We start from the raw sequence: 25,440 nt of genomic DNA on the forward strand, positions 1-25,440 counted from the left end.
TTGTATGGCTCGTTAACCGTGAACGTATTCCTTATTAGTTCTTCAAGAGAATTATGTTGTTAATTTTGAGTGCACGAGCAAATTACTTTACAACGCAAAATGGAAAACTAAATGAAACCGAGTAGGTATCGGTAATGAATCAGTCAGAGAATGGTTACCCATGGAATTCGACAAATTATTGCTACTAACAAGATTTATACATCCGTCTGTTCGCTTTACAATATGCTTTTCAAGAAGAATGAAGACGAGGAAGAAAGAGAAGAAATACATCCTGCGGAATTTAACCTCGAGCTGAAAATTAACAGCCGACGGCTCGTTGACCGATCGCCTTCCGTGTTCCACGAAATCTTCGAGAGATCTCGCTTTTTCACTTTTCTTCCGTTCACATGAACGCTCGAGAAGAAATTTCCAGCTGACTAAAACGAAAAAAAGATTCTTACTTACGTAACGATTACTTGCGAAATAGAAAAAAAAAATCAAAAAAAAAAAATAAAGAAAGAGAGAATAATTTAAACCACTTAAATTTTTCCACCTTTCTATTACGTTTAACAGAAAAGAGTTCAAGGTCTTGTGATCATGCACTGTTCGATTGTATGCAAAGTGTGTGCTCGCGCGTCCACGTTTCACTATAGTTTGCTCACTCGGTTCTCTCTGCCTGCTTAGGAAGGAATACGAAAATAGAAAGGAGACAAATTCGCCGGTGGTTAGGTGCAGTCAAGTCTCCGAAGAAGTATCGGATAAATATTTCAAAGTTAACGAATAATAACGTTCCTGATGACCTTAGAGACGTTGGTTTTAAAAAGACACGCCAACGAAATGATCCTCGAGCGCTTACATTCGTCTTCTTTGCACTCCTCTCTTTCTCTCCGTTTCTTCCCTTTTTTCTGACTTTTTCATTTTTCTTTTTCTCGGTCGCGTTTCTTAACGTACACAACAAAAGGACCGGTGTTCTGTACAATAATAAGACCACTCGAGGGAACCAATCGCGACGTCGACGTCCGACATCTCTCGAAGGGAAAGACAGGTGCGAGGAACCAATATGTAACACCTTCCGAGAAAGAACGCTTCGTTGATTTCGCTTCCTCCTTATTCGCTTTTCACTTTGAATTCCTATTCTTTTTTTTTTTTTAATTTATAACAGTAAGAATCGAAACAGAAAAGCTAACAATTTTGTACGTTTCATAGATAATAGGTAAACATGGAAAACGTAAATTATTGGATAAATACATATTCTCGTTGCCATTATATTACATGTATTAATCATTTGTCCAATCTATACACTATTGATATTACCGTAATTTGTTGTCTAAACGCGTCGTTCGCATTCCCATTTCTCTTCCTTCCGTCCAAGCACGTTTTCCGACGATACGATCATGTAATAATTATATGCGCATGTATAATCAACGCACGCGCGTACGCCATTGTAATCCTCTTCCTCGTTGAACATTTCTTTCTCCGTCTCTATCAATATTTCTCTCTCAAGAGGAAAAGGAAAACATTTATGATACTTTCGCGATCGTACACTACAAGGTCGTTAGAAATATTTCTATATACCTGTGGTTCTATCTCGAAAGATACTATTTTATTATGTGATTATTTGGTAAACAAGGAAGAATTCCATGAGCAACAAAAGTATACCATGCGGAAAACGAACAATTCTAATTTCCGTTGATAAACAAAGAATGAAAAAAAAAAAAAAAAACATTTATGAAAAAAGATTTTCATTGCGACATACAATGGTTTCTTCAAGAACGAGTGCGATGAATGTAAGAGATGAAGGTAAAGTCAAACGTTGGTCCCGTGTTTTCGTCCAAAAATGTCTTCTCTTTCGATGTCTCTTTTTTTTCCTACCCTTTCGTTTCCTTTCTTCACTCTTACTTCTTCTTCATCTTCTTCATCATCTTCCTCCTCTTTCTGGGCATACTCTTTTTTCCCTCGCGCGCAATCTCTTTGACGCGCAGTCTCGTCTTTGATATTCCTGCCAGAAAATCCCACTTAACGCATAAGCGTCTGCTTTCTCCATACCACTCCCCCGATTCGTCTCATCATAGCTTCGCACTTTCGTCTTTCTACGTTTGTCCCTTTCTCTTTCTTTCTATTCTTTCTTTTCCTCATAGGCAGACGTATACGTTATGCACTTCTTCTCTTTCTCGGACATGCGCGCATCATACGTGAAAACGTGGCAACTCGTCATGACAGAAAGAAAGAGTGAGTGAAGGAGTGTGCGAATGAACAAACGAGAGAAAGAGAGAGACTAAGTGGGAGAGAAGTAAAGAGGAGCAGCACTCGCCTTTCGTTACTCCGAGCTCGTTTAATTTAACGAAAGGAAGGTTGAAAGGAGGATCGATGATTAAAGGGCCGGTATGCGAACATGGAGAGCGCTAAATCGTTTGTCCGTCCGCTCTTCGTTTAAATCGAATTTTCTCTATCTAATAACATTTGCGCGCTTCTTTTTAATCGACGCTCATTGTCGTTGGTGAAGTCAAACTCGAGATCGAAAATCGACGATGACGAGGTAGACAACGAGGAAAGAGCAAGAGAGAGAAGAAAGAGAGAGAGAGAGAGAGAGGATAATATTACTCTCTCGACGCGATACTCGACGGATAGGAATTCTCGTTGGACTCGCGACGATGGGATCCGCCGATCGGTGCACGCCCACTTTTTCGAGATTCCAATTAGGCCGACCCTTCCGTAGGTTTTATTCGGTAGTTAATTGGTATCCAGGGGACAGCGGTGGGTGATGGCGATCGGTAGTGGGGATCAAGCTGTATATTTATTGGTTCCTAGATAACGGATTCGAAGGAAGTGTCGCGAACAAATTACAACTGGCCGCTGTTTTTTTTCCTTTCCTTGCTCTCGATCTTTTTTAAAAAAAAAAAAAATCTTTACTTTCGAGTATTCACAAAGAGGCATTCGTAATTAAAGTCAAACGATATGGATTTTACTCCTATTCGTAGAGAGAAGAAAGAAGAAGAAAAACAAGTTGAAGAAAAAGAAGAAGAAGAAGAAAGGAAAACAGCGGATTCGATACAAAGAGGTTTTTAAATATTAAGTACTATAATAAAAGAGGCGGGTCGATAGCCATAAAACCACCTTACGCTGAACTATTATTATAACGTTCTAGCCGGATCCACTGAGATCCATAGAAACTTGTCTACAGTCTGGGAAGTTGAGAACATATCCCTGCACGCGCGTTAGAGTTTAAGAAGGGGTCACTAGGAGGCTCCATACATATTCATGCCGAGTATTTACCTAAGGCCAGAAAAGAACTGTTAAGAACGAAGGCAACGTATTGCATTAATACAAGGGTCCTCGAGAAACCTACGAATACATAGGTATATGCAAATGACACCATTCTTGCTTAAAGAAGAAGAAGAAGAAAAAGAATAAGAAGCCTTTCTCCCTTTCTCTTTTTCTTTTAAATCACACATCGAGACTACCGAAGCAAAATGCATCAACTTAACGAGCACACCGAGATAATACCGAAAAGAGTCCGCCTTTGCTTTACCATGGGAAATGATAAACGCCGTAAAAAGTATACGAAGATAAACGAATACGTTCGTGCTTGGAATCCGGAAAGCCGTGGGGAGAAAAACGATCAAAGTCTCGCCGTTCGCGTCGTTGGAGAAATTGGTGAATGGCCAGGTTGCGAGTGCACGCCCACGCACGCTCGCACATTGGTAAAGCGTTAACGGCGAATGTTCTCTCTCTCTCTCTCTCTCTCTCTCTCTCTCTTTCTTTTTCTCGTACGCGCGATTCGTCGAGGTCGTCGTTTGCCGAGCTGCGTTTAGGGTCGACGTATAGTATCGACATGGGGGCAGCAGGAGAGAGAACGGATATTATCGCCAAACGTTAATTTCGCCGAGGCCCGGCCTACCTTCCAATTTTCAAGCCCTTACACGCCCACTTACGAGATTGTCCGTTAATGCTCCGAAACGTCCAGACGCGCATATTCGACGCCCGCGTTTCGCTGCCGCATCTTGTTGCACCAACGACCGTATATGTCGTCATCTATACATACGTACTTATATATATATATATATATATATATATATACCTATGTAAGTACCTACGTTCTTCATTAATGGTACGTCGAACCCTTCGATCGATCGAACCCACCGATCGACTTTTCCCACAGTCTCGTAAATTCTTATTTGCTCAAGAGATCAAAGAAATTTGTCTTTTATTTACTTCCATCTAGACGATTCTTTTTGATTTTTCTTAGGCTAGAAATACAATCGAGCACGCTTCAATGTGTTAGCAACGTATGTATAAATGTATTTTCAACGAAAAAGGAAAAAATGAAGAAGAGTTTGAAGCTTTAGAGAAAATCTAAAGAAATTCTCTCGATACGTAGGGAGAAATAGGGCGGCGCAAAGGGCGCAGAGGACGTTACCGTACAGTCTCGTGTATATCGTATAGCCACACGAAGAAACGAGCGTTAACGTGCGCGAGCGTCGTTGGAAAGAACCGGTTGTATAGGAACCGTCTTCCACCTTCTTCTCTTCTCTTCTTTTCTCTCCTCTTCTCTTTTCTTCTCTCCTCTTCTCTCCTCTTCTCTTCTCTTCTTTTCTCTTCTCTTCTTTTCCTTCTCCTCTTCTCTCTTCTCCTTTTGCTCATCTACCGACCTTTTCGTTCCATCCTCACCGACGCTCGGACTAGCTCCCATATAGAAGGTGTTCGACCGTCTTCCACCTTTGTCGTATTCTTCGATTCAAAAAAATATCCAACAAAGATTTTCTTTGCACAAATACATAATGCCTTTGAAGCTTCTTTAATCCACATTGTATCTAACTAACATAAGTAAAATGCAAAATTTGATAAAAGACGGCAAAAAATTATTTTCTTTTTATTTCATGATTATTCAATCAAATTAAGTTACATAGAAATAACAATAAGAAAAATAATATCTCTAAATCTCTACTCCAAAAATATAAAATTCTCAGAGAATATTATCACGACCGTGTGATAATTCATCGATAAGATAAAAAAGAAAGAGGAAAAAAAAACATAGGTATTTCTCCGACTAAACGGCAGTGAAATGGCTTACTCCAAAAATAAACACACCCGTAGGAGAAAAAAAGAAAAAGAAGAGGAGAACGTCGTACCGGATGGTAGAAACACCCAGTATAATAGACTCCCTCGTGTTCGTACGTGCGCAATGTTAAAGACGCGTGTGCGAGTAGAAGTTCCTACTTGCGCTTACGCGATGGTTCCAACACTATAAGCGCCTGCCTATCAGACGTTAGGTGCCTACGAGAACGAGTCGACTTCTTTTCTTTGATTTTTTTTTTCTCTCCTTTCAGAGCGTTTCCGTAGAAATGCTCGACTACCGAAAGAAGTTACATTATCTTAAACTCTAACAAGAAACCTTTCTGAGATGCTGATAATTCGCCAATCTTTTATTACTTTTTCTCTTCCGTTAATAATATGTTTTTAATAATTCTATTCATTTTCTCTGTTACAGATTTCGAATAGACAACACGGATCATATAATAGACGTGAACAAGAATAACGCGGTGTTTGAGTACGATCAAGTGAACATAATTTGTCCAATGTATAAAACGGGCACATATGATCCGGAAAAATACCTCATTTACAACGTAAGTATATTCTTCTAACTTAGAAACGTTTCATTTTAAACAGATTACGAGATTTCCCAGCATATCGTTTCTATGTCGTCAAGATTTGTTTAAAGAATTTACTTAAACCGTGATAAAAAGAAAGAGAGGAGTGGGAGGGAGAAGGGAGCACCCATGGGGTGTACCGATGATGGACAAGCTTTACGACGAAAAAATAGTTGAGTCTGGTTTCTGTAATGTTTAGACAGCTGCTACTACTCAAGACCAGTTCTTTGACTACCCGCTTTTCTTTCTCTCTCTCTCTCTCTCTTTCTCTCTCTTTTTTCCTTTCCCTTTCCCCCTCTCACCAAAAGTGACTTCGTGCGCGAACTTCCAATGGAAAAGAAACGAAGATGTTGCCGTTAACGATTCGTGCAAAGCTTAAAGAGTTCCTCTTTCGGACATTTACATTGTCTCGAGTCGTTCAGTAATCGACATGCCAGTCAGCAAAAGGCAGTATAGCTTTTGCGACAACGAAGACGTCGCGACGAATTCTCTCCTTTCTCCCTTCCACCCCTTTAGAAAACTTATCAAAGATTCAGTCGTCGTAGTCGTCCAGATACCGTAGACGTTTCTGCATCGTTCACGTATTTTCACGAACTCATCGGACCCCGATCTAATCGCAGATCGTGAACTCCCTCGTAGTAGCGTCCACTCTCTATTGTCTCGATAGCCGTTCTCTCTATACAACGATTAGGATCGACACAATAGATCTTTTTCCTCTTCATCTCTTTCTTTTTGAATTTTTTTCTTTCTATCACGAAAAAGACGTGGCAAAAAGACCCGAGAAAAGGTTCGAAGGACGGACAAAATTCCATTCGTACCTCCCTTGCCCCTGATACACGCTTCCCCCGGTCGATGAAACTTCTTTCACAGTAGTCAATCAACGATTAATGTCGTGCTTGAGCAAAGATCAGTATAGAGAGAAAGAGAAAGAAAATAAAAATAAGAATAAGAAGAAAAGGGTTGTGCTTTTTCCACATAGTCTGTGTATTACCCATCGTAACTAAAACGAGAATTTTCAGGTCGACGATGTGGGCGTGACCGTTAATCTTTTTTTCTCGTCGTTGCAGGTGTCTAAAGAAGAGTACGAGACGTGCCGAATAACGAACCCGAGTCCTCGGTTAATAGCAATTTGCGACAAACCATACGAGGATAAGTACTACACGATCACCTTCAGGCCGTTCACGCCACAACCGGGGGGTCTCGAGTTTCTACCCGGCCACGATTACTACTTCATCAGCACCTCGTCCAAGGAAGATCTGCATAGGCGCATTGGTGGACGATGCAACACCGACAACATGAAGGTTGTTTTCAAGGTTTGCTGCAGCAACGACACCTCGTCCTCGTCTGCCACGTCTCGCAACAACTGTGAGTATAGTATAATCTTAAAAAAAAAAAAAAATAAGAAAAAAACAAATATCCTATTTACTTTCTATTAGAAAATTTTCTATTCCAAACCTACTTTAATTCCTTAATTATTAAATTATAAACGTGATACACAAATTGCAGATATTTTTTGATATCAAAAATCGGTAGCTTTCAATTTAATTCTCAAAATGTTTTTCGCACTCAACGCGTTATACTCGCATCGTTCGTTCACGCATATCCCTTGTCGAGCCAAAGAAGAAGAATGAAGAAAAAAAAAAGGAAAAGGAAGGACCGCGCCATAAATTCATTATCCCTTAATCAGTTAGAAGAGGAACGACTTCCATAACAGGCAGTCCACTCGCCGCTACTCGTTCGTGTCCTCCTTGGTAGTCTCATTCTTTCATATCTTCCCTTCCCTCCTTCCTTCTTTCCCTCATCCACCATCCTACTATTTTCCCCCCTCTTTGCTTCTCAAGCGGCCTTTCTCCGGCTCTTAAATAATCCCTATCAATTATAATTCTTAGCGCGCACCATTTGTTGCGGTTAGACCACTGTCCCAGAGCACGATAAATTCCACCATTTCATTCCACCGAGCGAACACTCGTCTCCACCTAATTCGTTCCGAGCATCCTTCTCTCGAACGAGCTGGCGAGTGCACGCCGAGAATGATTCGTACAACGTAATGAGCTATCTGGCTATCTCTCGGAGCGATAAACTCGTTCAAACTCATCTACGAGAGACTCGAGATTCTACTTCTCTGCATACTCTTTCCAACCTAATCTCTATTATCTTATTTTCTATACACGCTATCTTTTCTTTTATCTTGTAATTATTGTATCAAACATATATGTTGAAAAAAATATTAATATAAGATCTAAAAGAAAACAATATATTACATTAAAATAATAAAAATCATCTGTCTCGCTTTAGCCGTACCCGTGACCAGCAGCACCGTACCCAGCAGCAGCTCAACGAGTACCGCAGTTTTGGGCGGAGGAGCAAGTGGTATGATGCCACCACCACCGCCACCAAGCGTCCTCAAAGGTGGAGAACGATTCTACCCGGGAGGCAACATTCATCATCATCGCGATCATCTTCAACCGGCTACGGTGATGCCGACCCACGTTCCCCCTTCAGCGTTGTACCCTGTACATCCGCATCAGCCACAGCCTCCGATTCACAATGGACCTCCGTCTGTCTCCTCGCCGCCAAAGACCTCGATTGGACAGAAGAAAAAGAACAGTGCGTATATAACTTTTCTATACATATATATTATATCTCTACGTGTAGATACGTATGTATTCGAGTATTCTACTTATATTTCATTCCAAATCGTTGAATTTCTTTTCTTTGTTTTTTGTTTTTGTATTTTTTTTTGTTTTGTTTTGTATGAGTGAGTAAAAAACGTGAAACGTTTCCTGAAAAATGTGACAAAGTCCATCTCGTTCTTGTCTCGCGTCCTACACCAGATGGAAAACCAATAAAAGTACTAAGAGGTGCGACGACTTCGTAAATTTCTCGAAAGCCATATGTCGGTTTTGCCATTCCTACATATCTTTAATCTTTTTTCTTGTTCTTTTTTTTTGTCTTTGGGGAAGGGGGAAGGGGGGGGGGGGGGTCTTTCGTTCTTCTTGTCCTTCACATCGACGCCTACGATAATTCGAGTCGTACACAACAGACGCAGGTATTTGCATTTGAGCGATAAGGGACGTGCGCGAATGGCTATTAACGAGCCGTATTTCCGTCTGACTCGTTTGCTAAGAACTTCTTTTTTATTCCCATAGCAATGATTTGTTAGAAAACTTTCTCACGATTTTGTATTTATTGAAATTTTTCAGAGGAATACTCCGATCATCCTAATGAGGTAGTGAAGAACGAAGAACTAACGTACAGCGGTGCGACGTCGTATGGGTTCGGGCAGGTCCTGTTCCTGATGGTCTCCAGCCTTCTGATAAGTGTTTTCGTTCCGCAATTTTTGCGGTGAAGCGACGACACTGCCAACGAAGAGCGTATCCCATGCGTCGAACCCCTTCTTCTGTGATTATCCTACGTTTAATTAATTTCCTGAGGCACGCAGCGCCGCTGTCATGCGTTGTGGCCCCTCGATCGTGGGACGCGCGCAGATCAACCATTGCTCGTCGGTTGCGAGCAAATCTGAGATCGGAATGCTGAGATGGAAGAAAAAGATATATTATACATATACATATATATATATATATATCTATTAAATAAAGCCGGTAAGAAGGTAGAAATATATATGCGGATGGACCTAGGAAGATTACTATGTCCGAATAAGAGACTCGCGGCAAAGCCATATTAACTACTAATAAAAAGGAAAGACAAACGGGATGGCGTATTGATGTCAAGATAGTCGAACAAGATAACAACGACGACAAAAAAAGAGAAGAAGAAGAAGAAGAAGAAGAAGAAGAAGAAGAAAAATAAGGTGAAGAAAAAATGCTGAAAAATATGAAGAAGATGAACGAGGAGAAACGCTGCTACTAGATACTATTATAGTACGCCCACTATTATCACTACTATAAATGGTAGTCGTATTGGTTGTCCTTCTTATCGTTACGCTAATTCTAGGTATTTATTCGAAAAATACAAGAGAGCATGGAAAAAGAGCGAGTGTATGATAGTAAATGCGAACGAACGCGTGAGAAAAATATGTGTGCGAGTAAAAAGCGTGTTTAAGTATCTTCGAAGCGAATAACGTTTTAACACGCGTACGGAGAGGGTCGAATCTATCCTGAACTAACGAACAAATCATCGTTAAACCAACGGAAGACAAAGCTCGAACGATTTAACTCGACACAAATAATGATATTATCTAACCATCGTCGAAAAACTAATGTTCATTTTAACTGATAATCGTTCTAGTTCATCTTTCCGTTTGAATTTTCGTAAGCGCGTAATCGTGCATTCGTCTAACCAGGATAATTAGCACGCCTGTAAATAAATTCCTAATGAATATGTACAAGTGAATCCTTGAGAGCTTATTCAAGCTGCAAGGAGATTTAGGAGAGTGCCGTATACTAGACGAATCTTATATATGACGCTCGAGTGAGCGAGAAAGAGATAAAGAGAAACACGTAACCATTTACGAGGACACGAAGCATATATTTGTGAAATAAATACGATTAAAACGTGAGAACGAGCTATCGTTAATGTTAACAATTTTGCAAATTTAAGGGACAGTCCAACGAACTCATCTTGATCCTACGCGTCGATTTTAATCTGACGAATCGACGATTATCAACTATCTCTTCTCGTCTCGATCGTAGCAAAAAAGTATATATTATCCGTGTATGTAAGGAGAGAGAGAGAGAGAGAGAGAGAGAGAGAGAGAGAGAGAGAGAGTGCATGTGTGCGTGTTCAAGAGCCGATAAGAAAATTCTCTGTGAATGCGTGATGATAGTGAGAATGTGAAAATTTGTATAATACCTGTACCATACCGAACTCTATCTATAGATCTGTATTATATTTATTATCCGCTATTATTACACTACGAATATTCAATCGATATTCTATATTTACTAGTAAAATATCAAATTTAATAGCGAATAAATTGCGTATCGACGTGGTGGGAGACAAAGGAAAACAGAGAAAAAAAGACAGAAAAAGAAGGCTTATGAGAAAGGTAAACAACGAAGAAGAAGAAGAAGAAGAAGAAGAAGAAGAGAAAAAGACTCGAGGCCTCTTATTCTCTAAATACGGCTAAACTCTCATCGCATTTGTTGATTTTTTCCATTATCCGTTATTATATCGGGTTTATAAATATTAACTCATTATATCTCTGATTGCGAATGAAAAACGATTGGCCGTTCGATCGTCTTCTTTCCTATTTTTTTCTTTGTATCTTGCATCATACTTTGATCTATTTCTGTTATTTTTCTAATTCTATTTATTGTCCGTCGTTTAATCGTATCATGCCACGTTGTTACACGTATATACATTCGTCATATACATGACACGCGACACAGACATACGTAAAACACACATTTACACACTTGATTAAGCGTCAATTTTCGCGAAGACAATTCGCGATAATTCGATAATGCAAGAGAATAAGTGCGAACGTTTGTTCCGTTACGCATTGGCCATTGAAAGATAATTAGATCTAATGAATAATTATTGTAAATATGTGTATGCGATAATGATGATAAGATGATACTACTGACACTGAAGAGAAGAGAGATTTTGTGAAATATATGAAAAAGAGCAAGAGAGAGAGAGAGAGAGAGAGAGGGAGAGAACGAGTGAGAGAAAGAGATACTCTTTTTATTCCGAATCGTAGATAAAAAAAAAATGATAGAGGATCCATAAAATGCATAGGCTGCTCGATCGACCAATCGTTTTCGTCTTTCGTCAAACGAATCGTCGTCCTTCCTGCACCGACCTTGATATGAACGAAAACAAAAATAAATATAAGATCGGCCGAAAACGAAAGCAAAAGCGAAATAAGAAAAATACTAAAAAAAAACGCGTGTTTAATATTATCCACTACAGTATTGTTAAGCCTAAGTATTACATGCCTATGATCCACGTCTGTTTGTCTGTCTGTCTGATCGCGTGTCTGTTTATCGTTTGTATACTTTTTCCTCATACGTTATTAATCGCAATAGCATATCACAATGAATATTACAATGATGAAGTTTTACGTACAGCAAGAGGAGACGTTTTTTTTTCTATTTTTTCTTTTTTTCTTATACTATCGATTGCATAAAAATTCGTTCAAAGTTAAGTTTATCACACCATTTATTTTCTATTTGAATTAAAAAATCACTGTGAAGTTTTTGTTTGAACTGAAAGTAAGTGGTGGTATGTTTTTGCAACGACTAACAATAAATCAAGGGCCGCAACCAAGAACCTTAAAGACAATCACTCACACATTGTAAATTATCCGAAGCTTTCTCTCAAAGTAGATTGATCGTAAATGTCAGAATCCTGTAGGTAATCAATTTACGTCCGAAATAGAAGAACTTCACGCAGATGTATGTAAATACAAAACGTTCTTATATACATACGTTTGGTTCACGGTCCCGTGTCGTTCAAAAATGTACAAAACGCTACTATTGCATTTTCACGTTCTGTATTATGTTATACTTTTTTCTTTCTTTTATTCGTTGTATAAACTACGAATCGCGTGAAAGAAGCATCATTAAAAGCGTCCCTCTTTACTAGTTTCGTAAATGAACTCATCGTATCCACAATTGATAACATATTCACACTTCAGCGCCAATAAAGCGATACAGCAAAATGTTCATAGATCCACGTGAATGGTATTCGTTCATACGGACGATAGGTGAATACAGTATAACAATAATATAGAAACGAGCTATCGATAGAAAATAGACAAGGTCACTCACTGCAGTTTATTTTATTTTTTCTTTCCTTATTTTATTTTTCACATCCATTCCACGCAAATCGAATCCTATCCAATTTTCTTTTTCTACTTTTACCATAGTTCCGTTCGCGATGTGACAGTGTTCCACTGCACGAAGATATTCATACTTTTGGAAGACACGTAAAATATTTGAAGAGCGTTAAATATTTGCTAACAAATTTCTATCTATACGTATAATATAAGTATATGTATACATAATAATGTATGCACTTACTATACAATACCTGTCTATTTCAGCGCGAAACTATCTGTCTCGTCATCTTGTTCAACGTTACTGTCCCCCCGATTAAGTGGAACGCGTCCTGCCGATCGTTTTAATTTTTTTTCTTTTTTTGCATTTTTACTTTTTATTTTTTGTTCAATTTTCTTTCACCAAGCGACGTATATGTATTACATTTTTCTTCAAGATCCCTTTTTCCATCGTCTTTTAATCCTCGCTTGTACGCGCGTGCAAGAACCAGTGTTAACAAAACGTTGGAATCCTTCGAACCGCGACCGAGGGACACACGTGTTATATTCTCACCTATATAAAATATATCAAATTTATACGCGCGAAGGATTCATCCTTCTCATTTATCAAGACCGGGGTTAACCATTTATTGCCTGCGTCTTATACACTGCCAGCGGTTTGATTAAACTGTAAAGGTCGAAAGAGAAGACAACAAGGAGAAAGAAGGAAAGAAAGAAATCTAGAAAGAGAGACAGAGACAGAATAATTTCCGTTTAAAGTAGAAAAAGGAAAAAAAGAGAAAGAGAGAGAGAGAGAGAGAGAGAGAACGAGAGAAATAGAGTGAAAGTGAAAAAGAGAGAGAAAAAGAGATCTTTGTAAATAAGACGATCGATAAACGATTAACACGATGAAATTTATATTAAATGCATAGCAAGTACGAGATAGGTTTCTAATAACGATTTATTATAAAAGTGAATGTACGTTGATGTCTAAGATTTTTAACATGAAAACACACAAAGTGGTTATAATTACTATGATTATTACTCATAGAAGGAGAACACAAGTACTAATTAAACGAGAAAGTTGGTTTTAAATACCGGAGCCACAGTTAGACAGATCGTGATTCTCTCACGGCGCATATATTATTTTATATTCGGTACATACATTGACACACACACATACGCTCACCGTAAATGCGCTAATCGTACACGGCATCTTAAATGAACAAATTAGATTATCGTCAGATAAATAAAACTGATCGTGGAATATCTGCATGGATAAACGAAAGAAAAATGTCGATCTCTTGCCGATTTTTCAAATGATTTATCTATGGTAGCATAAACATCGGAGATGATCAAATGCCGTGTACGTTTGTCGCTAATTTGGGTCTGTTAGATTGCGTGTGCACATTCAGTACAGTACGTCGTTCATTAAACAAAGCATACAATACAATACAAAGTAGCGTAGCGTTCATAATGGTAGTCCACTGTAGCGAAATAGTGTTTAAACAAAGCAAACCAAAAAAAAAACTGGAAAAAAGACATAATCAACAAAAAAAATTACAGGTAACCGTACGTAATAAAATCATAAAACGATCTTCATAAAGGATACACGCATACTTACTCATATACATTGATACGTGTATACACGAACACACATACACACTAACTCACACATTTAGAAAGCACAAGAGAAGCAAACGAGACACACACGTATATACACACACGAACAACAACTCAAAGTGAAGAAAAATCGTCGCGTTCACGCGGTAGAAAGCGAGATTCCATGCGCGCACGTGTGAGTGAGAAAGAAAGGTAGAGTGTGAAAGAAGAAGAATGCGAGAGCGGGAGAGAGAGAGAGGAAGAGGTAGAAAGAGATGGAATGAAAGAAGACACAACGAAAAGATGCGAGTGAGGTGCGATTGGCGCGTACGGTGCGTACTACCAAGAGTAGGTACACGTAAAATGGAAGATAACGATGCGCGAGCGTAGAAACGTTGGCCTCACCATAAGTTATGTAGGTATATTGTATATGTATGTCGATATCATCGAGTATATCGATGTGAAAAAAGTTTTAAAAAAGAAAGTAAAACGCGTGAAAAAGACAACTGACGAAAGAGAGAAATGGTCTCCTTTTGCTCACTACACACATAAATACATACACACCGATGCAATGGCATGCTCGCCTCGGTGTAGGTTTTGTTTGAAAGTACCTTGCGCGAATCGTCTCTGTAGTACAAAAGAATACTCGATGTACGAGATACATACGATCGTTCCACTTGAACCGTATATTTTTCAATCCCAGGTAAACCATGGCACATCGGTCGAATAATTTATTCTATTTTATTTATATTTGTTTTTGTTTTTTTTTTCCTATAGTAACGAAAAAAGCATCCTCCTTCAAGTACCGTGAAAAATTTGCAGAATTTATGTTAAAATGGAATAAAATATCTCAAAAAAAAAGTTTAATCTTTTGTCACTCAGCTGATCGAATATGCCTTGGTCGAAGATTTATTTGAATTTCATTTAAAAACAAACTTGCTCGTGTACTCGCCGTAGACATATCTCTTACGTTTTAATTCCTATTTTATAAAAATTAATCTAAAAAAAATAAAACGTGAAAGTTTTAAAATGTTAGGCAGAAATAAATAGATAGATAGATAGAGAGGAATGAAAAAAATCATGAATAAAAAAGAAGAAGGAAAAAAGTTAAAATGAATTCAGATTCCGTTGTATTTTGAATTTTTTTTTTTTTTTTGCAATAGTTTGAAAGCTTTATTAAAATACATCCACATCGTCTCATTTCGCTTTCCACGAAACATTCCACAAAAATGATAAAAGACATCATGTGTATAGAGAAAAACACTTGACTACTTGCAGAAGGTAAATAATAAATATTCGAATTGTTATCGCGAGCAAAAATGATTTAAATTGTTCGATGAACGTTCGAACGATGCTCAACTGAAATTGATTTTGTTTTATAAATTCATGAATGATCTTGAAAATTGAATGATCTTCGGACATTGGTGATTAAAGTGTGGCCTAAAATATCAATAACCTCATAATTAAAATATTTGAGACAACGAATTTGTTTGAGTGAAATTATGAAGGTTTATTTATTTACAAAAATATTCTCATTCTCATTTATATTTTTTTTAGCACGATAGCGATTTATGTATAAAAGAAAAATGGTTGTGATGTGATTTCGTTGATTTAGGACACGCACCAGAATGAAATTTGTACAATTTTTTTCCTAGATTAAATATCGCATCGTTCGAAGATCAGATTTCTAATATCTCACGAAATTTCGCAAAAATTTATTCGAATTGGGCCTACATTAAAATAAGAATCGAGGTTCGAAAAAAACGGATAGTGTATTTGCCAGAGGTACTTTACGTCAATTATTTCGTGTAACGCTTCATTGTACGTGTGATCGATGATATTTCACCGTTTTGTCGTAAAGATAAATATGACTTATGATAGCATGAATGTCAATGTTTTCGAGTCTAGCACGGTACAAAAAAGCTCACGTCATGGAATACCGCTAAACGTTGTATAGCGACAGTTATAACTTGCACAAGGTCACCCAAAACGTGTAATATATTTGGATGTATATTTAGCCGAAAAACACTTGTTTATGTCGAAAAAAATGCAAAGAGCATCTAATGTGTGCATGATAAAAAAAAAAATAATCATTCTCTCCGCTATACATAATTACGATTGTTTCGTTCTTAGAAACCAGCAAAAACTTTCTTTGCGTCCGAATTTTATGACGAGATTAACAAAAAGTATCGATAAGATAAGGGATTTCGTGAATAAAAAACGAAATGTTAAGATAATTTATCGTTAGTTCCTAGATTAAGAAGAGTCCTATTACTTCGATGAGAATTGGCGGGTTATCGAAAAAGGGGATAAAAAGATTCATTTGTGAAAAGAAGATATATTGAAAGAGGGGAGGGGGAAAAGACTTTAAGAACGATGCCTAGTCAAATCAAACGAATTTATATCCTATGAAGCTGCGGAACAAAAGACTTGAAAAAAGTAGTTTAAAAAAACGAGGCTGCGCCTTGAAATGATGTACTTGATGCGGATTTCAATTGAGATGACGTTCGGTCGATTTATTCTGAAAGTAGATCCAGCGGAGAGAAGCGAAAAAATGATTAATTGTGCGTAATGCAGGGAACGATATCGCTTGATGATTTCCAAAACGCACTAAAAAGCACACTCATGGTCTAGAAATAAATATTTAAAAAAGAAAAAAGAAAAAAAAATGAAAGCGGAGAATGGCATGAAGAAAAACCACGTGGGTAGGCCCATATGTCGCACTTGTTTGAAAAAAAAAAAATAAAAATAAAGAAAAAAAAAGTAACTTATTACAAGAATGCACAAGTAGTAGTGTACACGCGCATGTACTGTTTGTTACCACAAATAAATATGCGAATTTAAAATCAAGTTTGATTTATGTGTACACGGTGAGGGCCGAGCTTCGTACGTGAAGAAACGCAGGTGCTCGAGCGAGAATGATTCGATGATAATCCTTTTTCGACAAAGAATGATCGAATTTCAATGCGTTCCATTTGCACGTCGCAAACAGGGATAATACGATGACAATTCTCCTGAGTACACGCGTTTTCTTACGGCGATATTGTTATTATATGAACGAACTCAAGACGGCATGGTATACAAGGCTAAGAACAAGACCTAAAATGGGGATATAATATTTTATAACTCAACTTTTGTACAGAATAAATAAATACTTGTACTGTGGACCAATATTTCTTTCATTTCATTCTCATTTATAGCCATACACGGCGCTAGATTATTTCGACTTTACAGTCATCGTCATGGATGACCATTTTGAAAAAGAAACATTCTAAAGAAAATTATTTCGTAAATAAATATTAATATCAAATCATTCCGTTCTAAACGACTGATATGTACGCCCTCGAAGAATTCAACGCTCAAATATGAAAACTATTTAATATATGTAGTAAATTTTTTATAAATTCTACATATTCTAAGTCGGTTATTTTGTCTGGATAAATAAAAAGAAAACTATCTTACCAACGGTTGGTAACTTATCAGCCATTAACTATGATCGATGAGAAAAAATATATTCACGGTACTCTTATGCAAATTCATAAAAATTCTTATCACTTTTAAATGATATGATTTAAAGGTATAAATACCGATACTTATTATTTTATTTTCCTCATAAATAAAAAAATATCATGTGGGCAGATCACACGTGTTAGAAGTGAAACCTTCGAAAAACTAAGTTTCGAGAGACAGAGACGACTGCAGAATATCAGGAGTAGGATAATTGTTGGGTTTATTTGTTATAATATTATTATTATATTATTGTTATCACATTCAAAAATTATTATACGTTTTATTGAAAACATATATAAATAGATAACATATTACACGGCAAGCAAGTTCTCAATTAAAAGAAATGAGACGAGTTGCTTCTGGTAACTAAAAAATGCATGGTAACTAAACACTTCTGTTAGTGTAGTAAACGCCTCTATAGTAAGGTTTTTTCCGAAAAGAAGTGAGGTTTTTTTTTGAAAAGTAGTGAGGTTTTTTCCGATAAGTCCGTAGGGTCTCGTCCGGTAAGTCCGTAGGGTCTCGTCCGATAAGTCCGTAGAGTATTTCCGATAAGTCCGTAGAGTATTTCCGATAAGTCTCTAGGGTGTGTTTAATTAGGCCTCGTAGAAGAGTCTCGTAAACAAGCCTCGTTAAAAAGCCTTGTAATAGAGTTTCTTGTAAATACAAGACAAACTTTTCTATTTTATTGAAAAATTAGTATAAATTTCCTAAATACGCAAACATTATAATTAAAAAACATGTCTTTGGATATTTATAAAAAAAGTATTCTACAATGTTGTCTAATTCTTTTTCTCTCATGTATCTTATAATCAATTTTTTTTTTTTTGTAAAATTTTGCAGACAATACAATTATTTTAATCTATATATTTCATAATCATTAATAAGAATAATATTTACGAAATAAATAATTTAATAATAATGTTTCAATAAAATAGAAACATTTTTAAATAGAAAAGAAATGACACGTTTGGTAAAAAAAAAACATACCACGCGCCTTCTTTGTTTATGTCGACCGTCGGTTCGTTTGGACCTTATACTTTTGCCGAATACCTCAGTGCTGTCAGATCGTGGGTAAATCTTACCCTCTCCCTGTGCCACTGGGATTGCACACAATGAAAGTTTTCCATGTCCGTGTGTTTGGGATGTCGAAAGAAGCCGAATGTAACCGAAGTTGGCGGTTGGCCACGAAGTGGCACATTATGAAAGCGACTCGTGTCCATGTGTTCGGACGACACGAGTCGCTTTCATAGTGTGTCACTCCGGCGTGCCCGCCAACTTCGGTTACACTCGGCTTTCCTCGACATCCCAAACACACGGACATGGAAAACTTTCATTGTGTGCAATCCCAGTGGCACAGGGAGAGGGTAAGATTTACCCACGATCTGACAGCACTGGAATACCTACGTGCTTATCTCTTGTGGTTTTCCAATTACAGCACTAAAGAAAGTGTTACTTTCGCGTGATGCGTGCAATCGATACCAACTCAATAGCAGAAAATAACCAAGTGTTTTTTCTTTAAGTTGGCATTGATCGAAATTGTATATATATTATCGTTAGTAATATTGTTTATTATTGAAAAAATTCTTAAAGCTTTCTTCTCGTCGTACTTTTTTGGAAATAATAAAAAGTTAATTCAGACTGTATTAAAAAATAAATATAAGTATGGATGAAGGTGTAAACATCGACTATTTTTTTTTATATTCTACACATAAAATGTGAATACAATTTCATTTTAAAATTCAAAACTATAAATAAATTTATTTTACAGAAATATACTTTTGTCAACATTGCAATGGAATGATCGAATCATTATTATTGTATACCACTTTATTTATACATTAATGAGGTTGCTAAGTCTATGAATATTTTTTTTTTCAACACTGAACTTAGCGCACTCTGCTGGTGCGCTTGAAAACTAATTCACGTTTCAATTAAGCATTAGCACAATTCGGCATTGTGCGCCACTGAGTCGCATTATGCTCTGTAATTGGAAAACCACATTTATTTCGTGAACTGTGAATAGTATAGTTATTGATTTTTTATCATTTATATCAATTACATTTATGAAAAAGTATGTGAATAACAAAACAGTTATGGGTAAAATTTGTGTTCCTTGTTTATTTCTCATTCCTACTTTAATAATATTTGGCGCTTCCTTTAATATTGACACTTCACGAACTGTGGCGCCACCGGAATTGAATGCATTTCCATAATTCAACTTTCTAACCTCCATAATTCAACTTTCAAGTGCTAGAGATCCCACATGGCTGATCCTATTAGTTACGATTTTGTTTCATAGGAAGTAACGGTTCTAGAAGTGTATAAAAATCTTTCACCTAAATGAACAATAGTAAAGAGAACCTTAAAATAATTTTATAATTAAACAAAAGGTAAGTATTATTTAAAAAAATATAGTACATTCAATAAAATTATAAATAAAAAAAAATAATTAACGTTTTGTTATTCATATAATTTAACAAAGCAAATGTAAATTATTCTCAAATACAAAACATTGGGCAAGTGTGTACGCGCGTGTGCATATCAAATTATTAAAATTATAATTATACAGTCTTTTTTTTTATTAGAATTCAGATAGGCGGACACACCATGGATTTTGATATTTTAAAACTTAATAAAATTATCCGACTACCACCACCGTACAGTCAAACATTACAATCACGTAATGTTTCTGCGGCAGACGATTTAATAGATCATGTACCAATTCGTAAAAGTACTATTGAAGGTACCAGTTATGCAGAGAAGTATGTAGAGGAAGAAGAAAAAGAACTTCTTAAGGTATTATATTAGTTTTTTACTTAATTTTACTTAATATTTAAGAAATGTATTAATTTATGATTGTATAATTTACTAAATAGTCTTCTGCAAAGCACATATCTAATATTTTGGAAAATGAACATAAAATGGATAATGTATCTGTGGGAACAAATTCCGTTCAATCAGAGCTTTATAATCAAGAATTAAATGTATATAATACATTTGACTTTTCTAACCATTTAAAAACAAATTTATCTATCAACGATATAAAAGACCATATAATCTCAATGATTGATACCAATTCTGTAGTCATCATTGAGGGACCAACTGGTTGTGGTAAAACAACACAAGTACCACAATATATACTTGATTCGTGTTACAAAAAAAAAGCTCATTGTAACATTATAGGTGACTTATCTTTTATTTATATTACTACTTTTATATATATATATATTGAATTGAATTAAATTAATAAAATATTTTTTTGAACTTTTAATAGTAACACAACCTAGACGTATTGCTGCTTCTAGTATTGCAAAAAGAGTTAGTCAAGAAAGAAAATGGCCTTTAGGAACCCTTGTTGGATATAAAATTGGAATGATGAACTGTACTTCTAAAGATACACGTTTAACTTATTGTACAACTGGAGTACTTTTACAGAGATTGGTTTATAAAAAACACATGTTAGAATTCACTCATATTATACTAGATGAAGTTCATGAACGTGATCAAGAAATGGATTTCCTATTAGTTGTTATAAGAAAATTATTAAGGACCAATTCCCGTAACGTAAAAGTTGTACTTATGTCTGCAACATTTAATGTTGATAAATTTGCCAATTATTTTTCATCGCCTGTTGGGAATAAACTTGAGCCTGCACCTGTAATTAGTGTTGATAAACAAAGTTTGTATAATACAAAGGTTTATTATCTTTGTCAACTTGGAATGATAGGAGACGTAAGTAATTAATACAGCTTTATAATTCTTAAATATGAATACATTTTTCTATATAATAATTATAAATATTTATATAAAAATAATTTTATATATCTAATAGTTACCAAAAGTATCACAAAATGAACCAAAAATCACAAAAAATTTAATGAATTTATGTGTACGCATAATAATTGTTTTGGATGAGCTAGACATGAAAGTAGGTGATAATGCAGGAAATGATATTGGAATAGGTTCTTTTAATAGACACGTCGTTCTTATATTTTTGCCAGGAATATCTGAAATAGAAGAATTACATAGTATGTTAATGTCTCCAAAATATGAAAGCTCTAAATGGGATATTGTCGTTTTACATTCCTTACTTACAAATGAGGAACAATTCAAAATTTTCCAGCAACCTCCAAAAGACTATCGTCGTATTATTTTATCAACAAATATTGCTGAAAGTAGCATTACTGTACCTGATGTGAAATATGGTATGACTTTATCAGTATCTTAAATAAAATGTAATCAATATTTCAATTAAAAAATATTCTTTTTCTTTTGACAGTAATTGATTTTTGCTTAACAAAACAACTCGTGACTGATCCACAAACTAATTTTCAATCTTTGGAGCTTTCTTGGGCCAGTAAAGTAAATTGTAAACAGCGCAGTGGTCGTACAGGTCGTGTAATGGATGGTAGAGTATACAGATTAGTACCAAAGAATTTTTATAATGTAAGTATTACTTTTTATATTCGCTTAAAAGTAAGACAAATTCATAAATTAATTTATTTTTTTGATATGTTTTTTAATAATTCAAGTCAGTACTACCTGAAGAAGCAAGTCCTGAAATGTTGAGAGCTCCTCTTGAAAATATATTTCTTCAGGCGAAAGTTTTAAATATGGGTGAACCTAAAGCTATTTTAGCTTTATGTCTTGATCCACCTGACCTTAGTAACATAGAACGTACTATACTGTTATTAAAAGAATCTGGTGCATTACTTAACACTGAAAATACAACACATGCTCTTGATGGTGAATTAACAGATCTTGGCCGTATAATGGCTGCTGTGCCATTAAATATTAAAATTACTAAATTGATTATGTTAGGTCATCTCTTCAGTGTTTTAAGAGATACGATAATAATTGGTTGTAGTATGAGCATAAAAGATATGTTTTGTAACCCATTTGGAAAGAAGTTATTAGCTTATAATGTGAAACTTACTTGGGCTAACGATTCAGAAAGTGATTGTATAGCATTTCTAAATGTTTACAAGGTATGGACAAGGGAGAAAGCAAACCGTCGTTTAAATAGCCGTGATATAGAGAAAAGATGGGCAAAAAGACAATTTGTTCAAATAAAAGTATTACGTGAAATTGAGTCTCTCGTACTTGAAGTAACCAAAAAGTTAAAAGATTTTAATATAGTTGAAAGTGTTGGAATTAATAAAGTCAAGTGGGATGATGAAATACGACCACTTATTCTTAAAATTGTTATTGCTGGTGCATTTTATCCTAATTATTGTATTAAACGTCAAAATACTGTAGAAATGGAAGAGCAACATAAAATTTTGAATGGACTAGACATAACCAGAACAGTATATTTACAAGGTTGGCCAATTAATCAACCAGGATTTTTGTACGCACGGAAAATTCAGAATCTTTTCCAACCTTGTCTCAATTCTTCTATTGGAAAAATACACGTTTCGTTTAAATCTACACGTTTATATGTTCAATTTAATAAAGATTATACAGATGAGGAAAGAAAAATTCCACTTTCAATGTACAGGGCCATTAAAATGAGACGATATAACAGTCCTATTAAAATATCGGTATTAAGTGAAAAAAAAGCTATTGAGTTTACAAAGCAAATGAATTTTGAAGTACAGCCAACAGGATTTCTTAACAAGAATATTTCTATAAAAGAGGATGAAAGACCTGCTTACGTTAATCCAGATCTTCCAAGTCTTGATATTTCATGCATTCCAATTAAGCTAATAAACGTACGTATTTAAATGAATTTATTTATATTCAGAAAATAATACATATATATATTATATTTATATTTAATTTGCAGATTATAAATCCTGGTCATTTTTGGGTACACATAAATGATAAAGATACGCATGATAAGATAAAATACATAAGAGAAGTTTTAAATAGAAAAGAATACGCTTTGAGTAAATTCAGTTCTCTTCCCGAGATTGACACTCTTGTAGCTGTTCCATTGAAATTAAAACATCTCCAAGTAGAATATTATCGTGGTATTATTAAAGATTATATTAAAACACAAAATCAAAACTTTGCTTTATGCCAATTAATTGATATTGGTCATACCATAAAAATTCCTATTAACGATATACGAAAAATCACAAATGCTAAAAGTGTTATGAAAATCCCTGCTTTAGCACTGGAATGTGTTTTAGCTAACATACAACCTTCCACAATATACAGTTATAAAATACATTGGTCTGAGGAAGCTGAATTAAAATTTCATGAGCTTATTGGAAATAATGAACATATATATGGTGAAATATATTCTGTTGTTAATAGTGTGATAGCTTTAACATTAATATCTTTAAACAAAGGTGAAAAAGTCAATATTAATGAAATATTAATAGATACCAAATTAGCAATTCCCAAAGAAGAAAGTTATTTATCACAACGTAACAATAATATAAGAAAACAATATAAAAATATGAATACAAAAGAAATTCTTTATTATGAGAAATTACAATACGACGATAGTTATGATATAAATGATGATTATCCTGATCCTCCCGAAGAATCAGAATGCATTTCTACAGTAAATTTACGTGGTCCTTTTTCTCCTCTCGAATGTAATTTAAAACATCTTACCATTGCTGGCAGAGATAAGGCAATCTACATTGATAAAAATTCTGTTAATTCAGTTATTCTTGATAATAATTGGGAAGAACAACAAGAAAATCTCTTAGTGGCTGGCTCTGTAAACCAAAATATAAACAGTAACAGTTTAACGTTATATAATACCACTTTAATACCTGCCATTCCTGGTCTAACAGCTTTACTAGCTTTAATTTTTGCACCACGTATAGAATTACGGCGTAGTTCTATTGGTTCATATTTTACCGGAGCATTGTGTGGATTAGGATATGATAGTTCTACTAAAACAAGTATTTTTCCAGAACATGATATGGAAGTCTATTTTGATGTTGAGATAACATTAGATGATTTACAAGATGTAAGTATATATATTTATTTGATTGATATATACAGGATGTCACATAAAAAAGTTACTACATTTTGATTTTTTGAAGTGTTTATAAGTGTTTTTTTTGTTTTTAATTTTTCAACGTATGATTATGTAACAACTTGGAACATTTAAAACAATTAAAGTATGGGTAACATTTTTTTGCGACATCCTGTATATTTATTTACTATTACATCATGAAATGAAATTTATGTTCAAATTTTATATTTATAGATAAATAGATTGCGAAATTGGATGAATATTGGTATGCAAATTAGCGAAAATATTAAGGGACACAATCATTTCATGGAAGTGATCACTTGTCAAAATAAAATCGAAGCAGTATTGTCCAAACTTATAAATAAAAATAGAAAGAAGCAAAATCCTGAAATGGTGGGGAATTTTTATAAATGGGCAAAGTATGATGAATCAATGTTTCTAAAACCTAACGAAAATGCCATGATTAAAAATAATGTTTACAATTTACATTGGGCATTAGAATTAGAAGAAACAGATGATGAATTAGAAGAATTAACAAATCATCTTAAAGAATTACGCATTCTTGCTTCAGAGTAAGTTGATGAAAAAATATTTTTATGCGTTTTAATCTCTTTTCATATTATTATTAATCATTAATATCAATCATTTTTCTCTGTACAGAAATGACCGAAATACATTGAATACTGAAATTTGCTGCAAATTTTGTAAAGTAACTGTTTATGGTATTGCGAAACTTCGCGAACATCTGTATACATCGGAACACAAAAAACATGAAAAAAAGTGGGCTATTAAACTTTAAACATTTATTTTGATATAATTATTATTATATACTTTTTTATAAAGTATATACTTGCCAAAAAAAAGAAAATATTTTTAGTTATGAATTAACAAATGTACCTTAACATGATCAGTATTATACAAAGTATTATAATTATGTATTCAAAACTTTACTTATAGTTATGACCTATATAAGGATAACGAAAAGTTATGGAAATACAATAAAAATATTGTATTAATTATTTTTTTTTTTTTAT

General features: G+C 35.0%; 2 protein-coding genes across 2 annotated transcripts in view; both read left to right on the plus strand.

Annotated features, from left to right (window-relative positions):
* Ephrin (ephrin) overlaps positions 1-17,126 on the plus strand; it is a 42,588-nt gene extending 25,462 nt beyond the window's left edge. The window contains exons 2-5 of the mRNA XM_015316213.2: positions 5,468-5,603; positions 6,695-6,992; positions 7,923-8,234; positions 8,831-17,126. Of these exons, the coding sequence (XP_015171699.1) occupies positions 5,468-5,603; positions 6,695-6,992; positions 7,923-8,234; positions 8,831-8,976 (892 nt within the window). The 3' untranslated portion in view covers positions 8,977-17,126. The remainder of the gene's footprint in view (positions 1-5,467; positions 5,604-6,694; positions 6,993-7,922; positions 8,235-8,830) is intronic.
* A 2,412-nt stretch (positions 17,127-19,538) lies between these two features.
* On the plus strand, positions 19,539-25,425 carry spn-E (tudor domain containing 9 protein spindle E). Its single transcript, XM_015316234.2, has 10 exons — positions 19,539-19,853; positions 20,049-20,259; positions 20,340-20,646; positions 20,738-21,195; positions 21,296-21,668; positions 21,743-21,909; positions 21,996-23,177; positions 23,252-24,397; positions 24,641-24,978; positions 25,067-25,425. The coding sequence occupies exons 2-10, from the start codon at positions 20,071-20,073 to the stop codon at positions 25,203-25,205; spliced, it is 4,299 nt and encodes a 1,432-aa protein (XP_015171720.2). The 5' UTR covers positions 19,539-19,853; positions 20,049-20,070; the 3' UTR covers positions 25,206-25,425.
* The last annotated feature ends 15 nt before the right edge of the window (positions 25,426-25,440 follow it).

The sequence above is a fragment of the Polistes dominula genome, unplaced genomic scaffold (assembly GCF_049000335.1).
Source record: "Polistes dominula isolate Pdom_NZ unplaced genomic scaffold, Pdom_raw_medaka contig_73, whole genome shotgun sequence".
Classification (NCBI taxonomy): domain Eukaryota; kingdom Metazoa; phylum Arthropoda; class Insecta; order Hymenoptera; family Vespidae; genus Polistes; species Polistes dominula.

Bases quoted from the DNA above. Each gene is read 5' to 3' on its own strand.
- spn-E (XM_015316234.2), top strand. From the start codon at position 20,071: ATGGATTTTGATATTTTAAAACTTAATAAAATTATCCGACTACCACCA. The intron at 21,910-21,995 runs GTAAGTATTACT...TAATAATTCAAG, and splicing joins TACCAAAGAATTTTTATAAT to TCAGTACTACCTGAAGAAGC. The intron at 24,979-25,066 runs GTAAGTTGATGA...TTCTCTGTACAG, and splicing joins TTACGCATTCTTGCTTCAGA to AAATGACCGAAATACATTGA.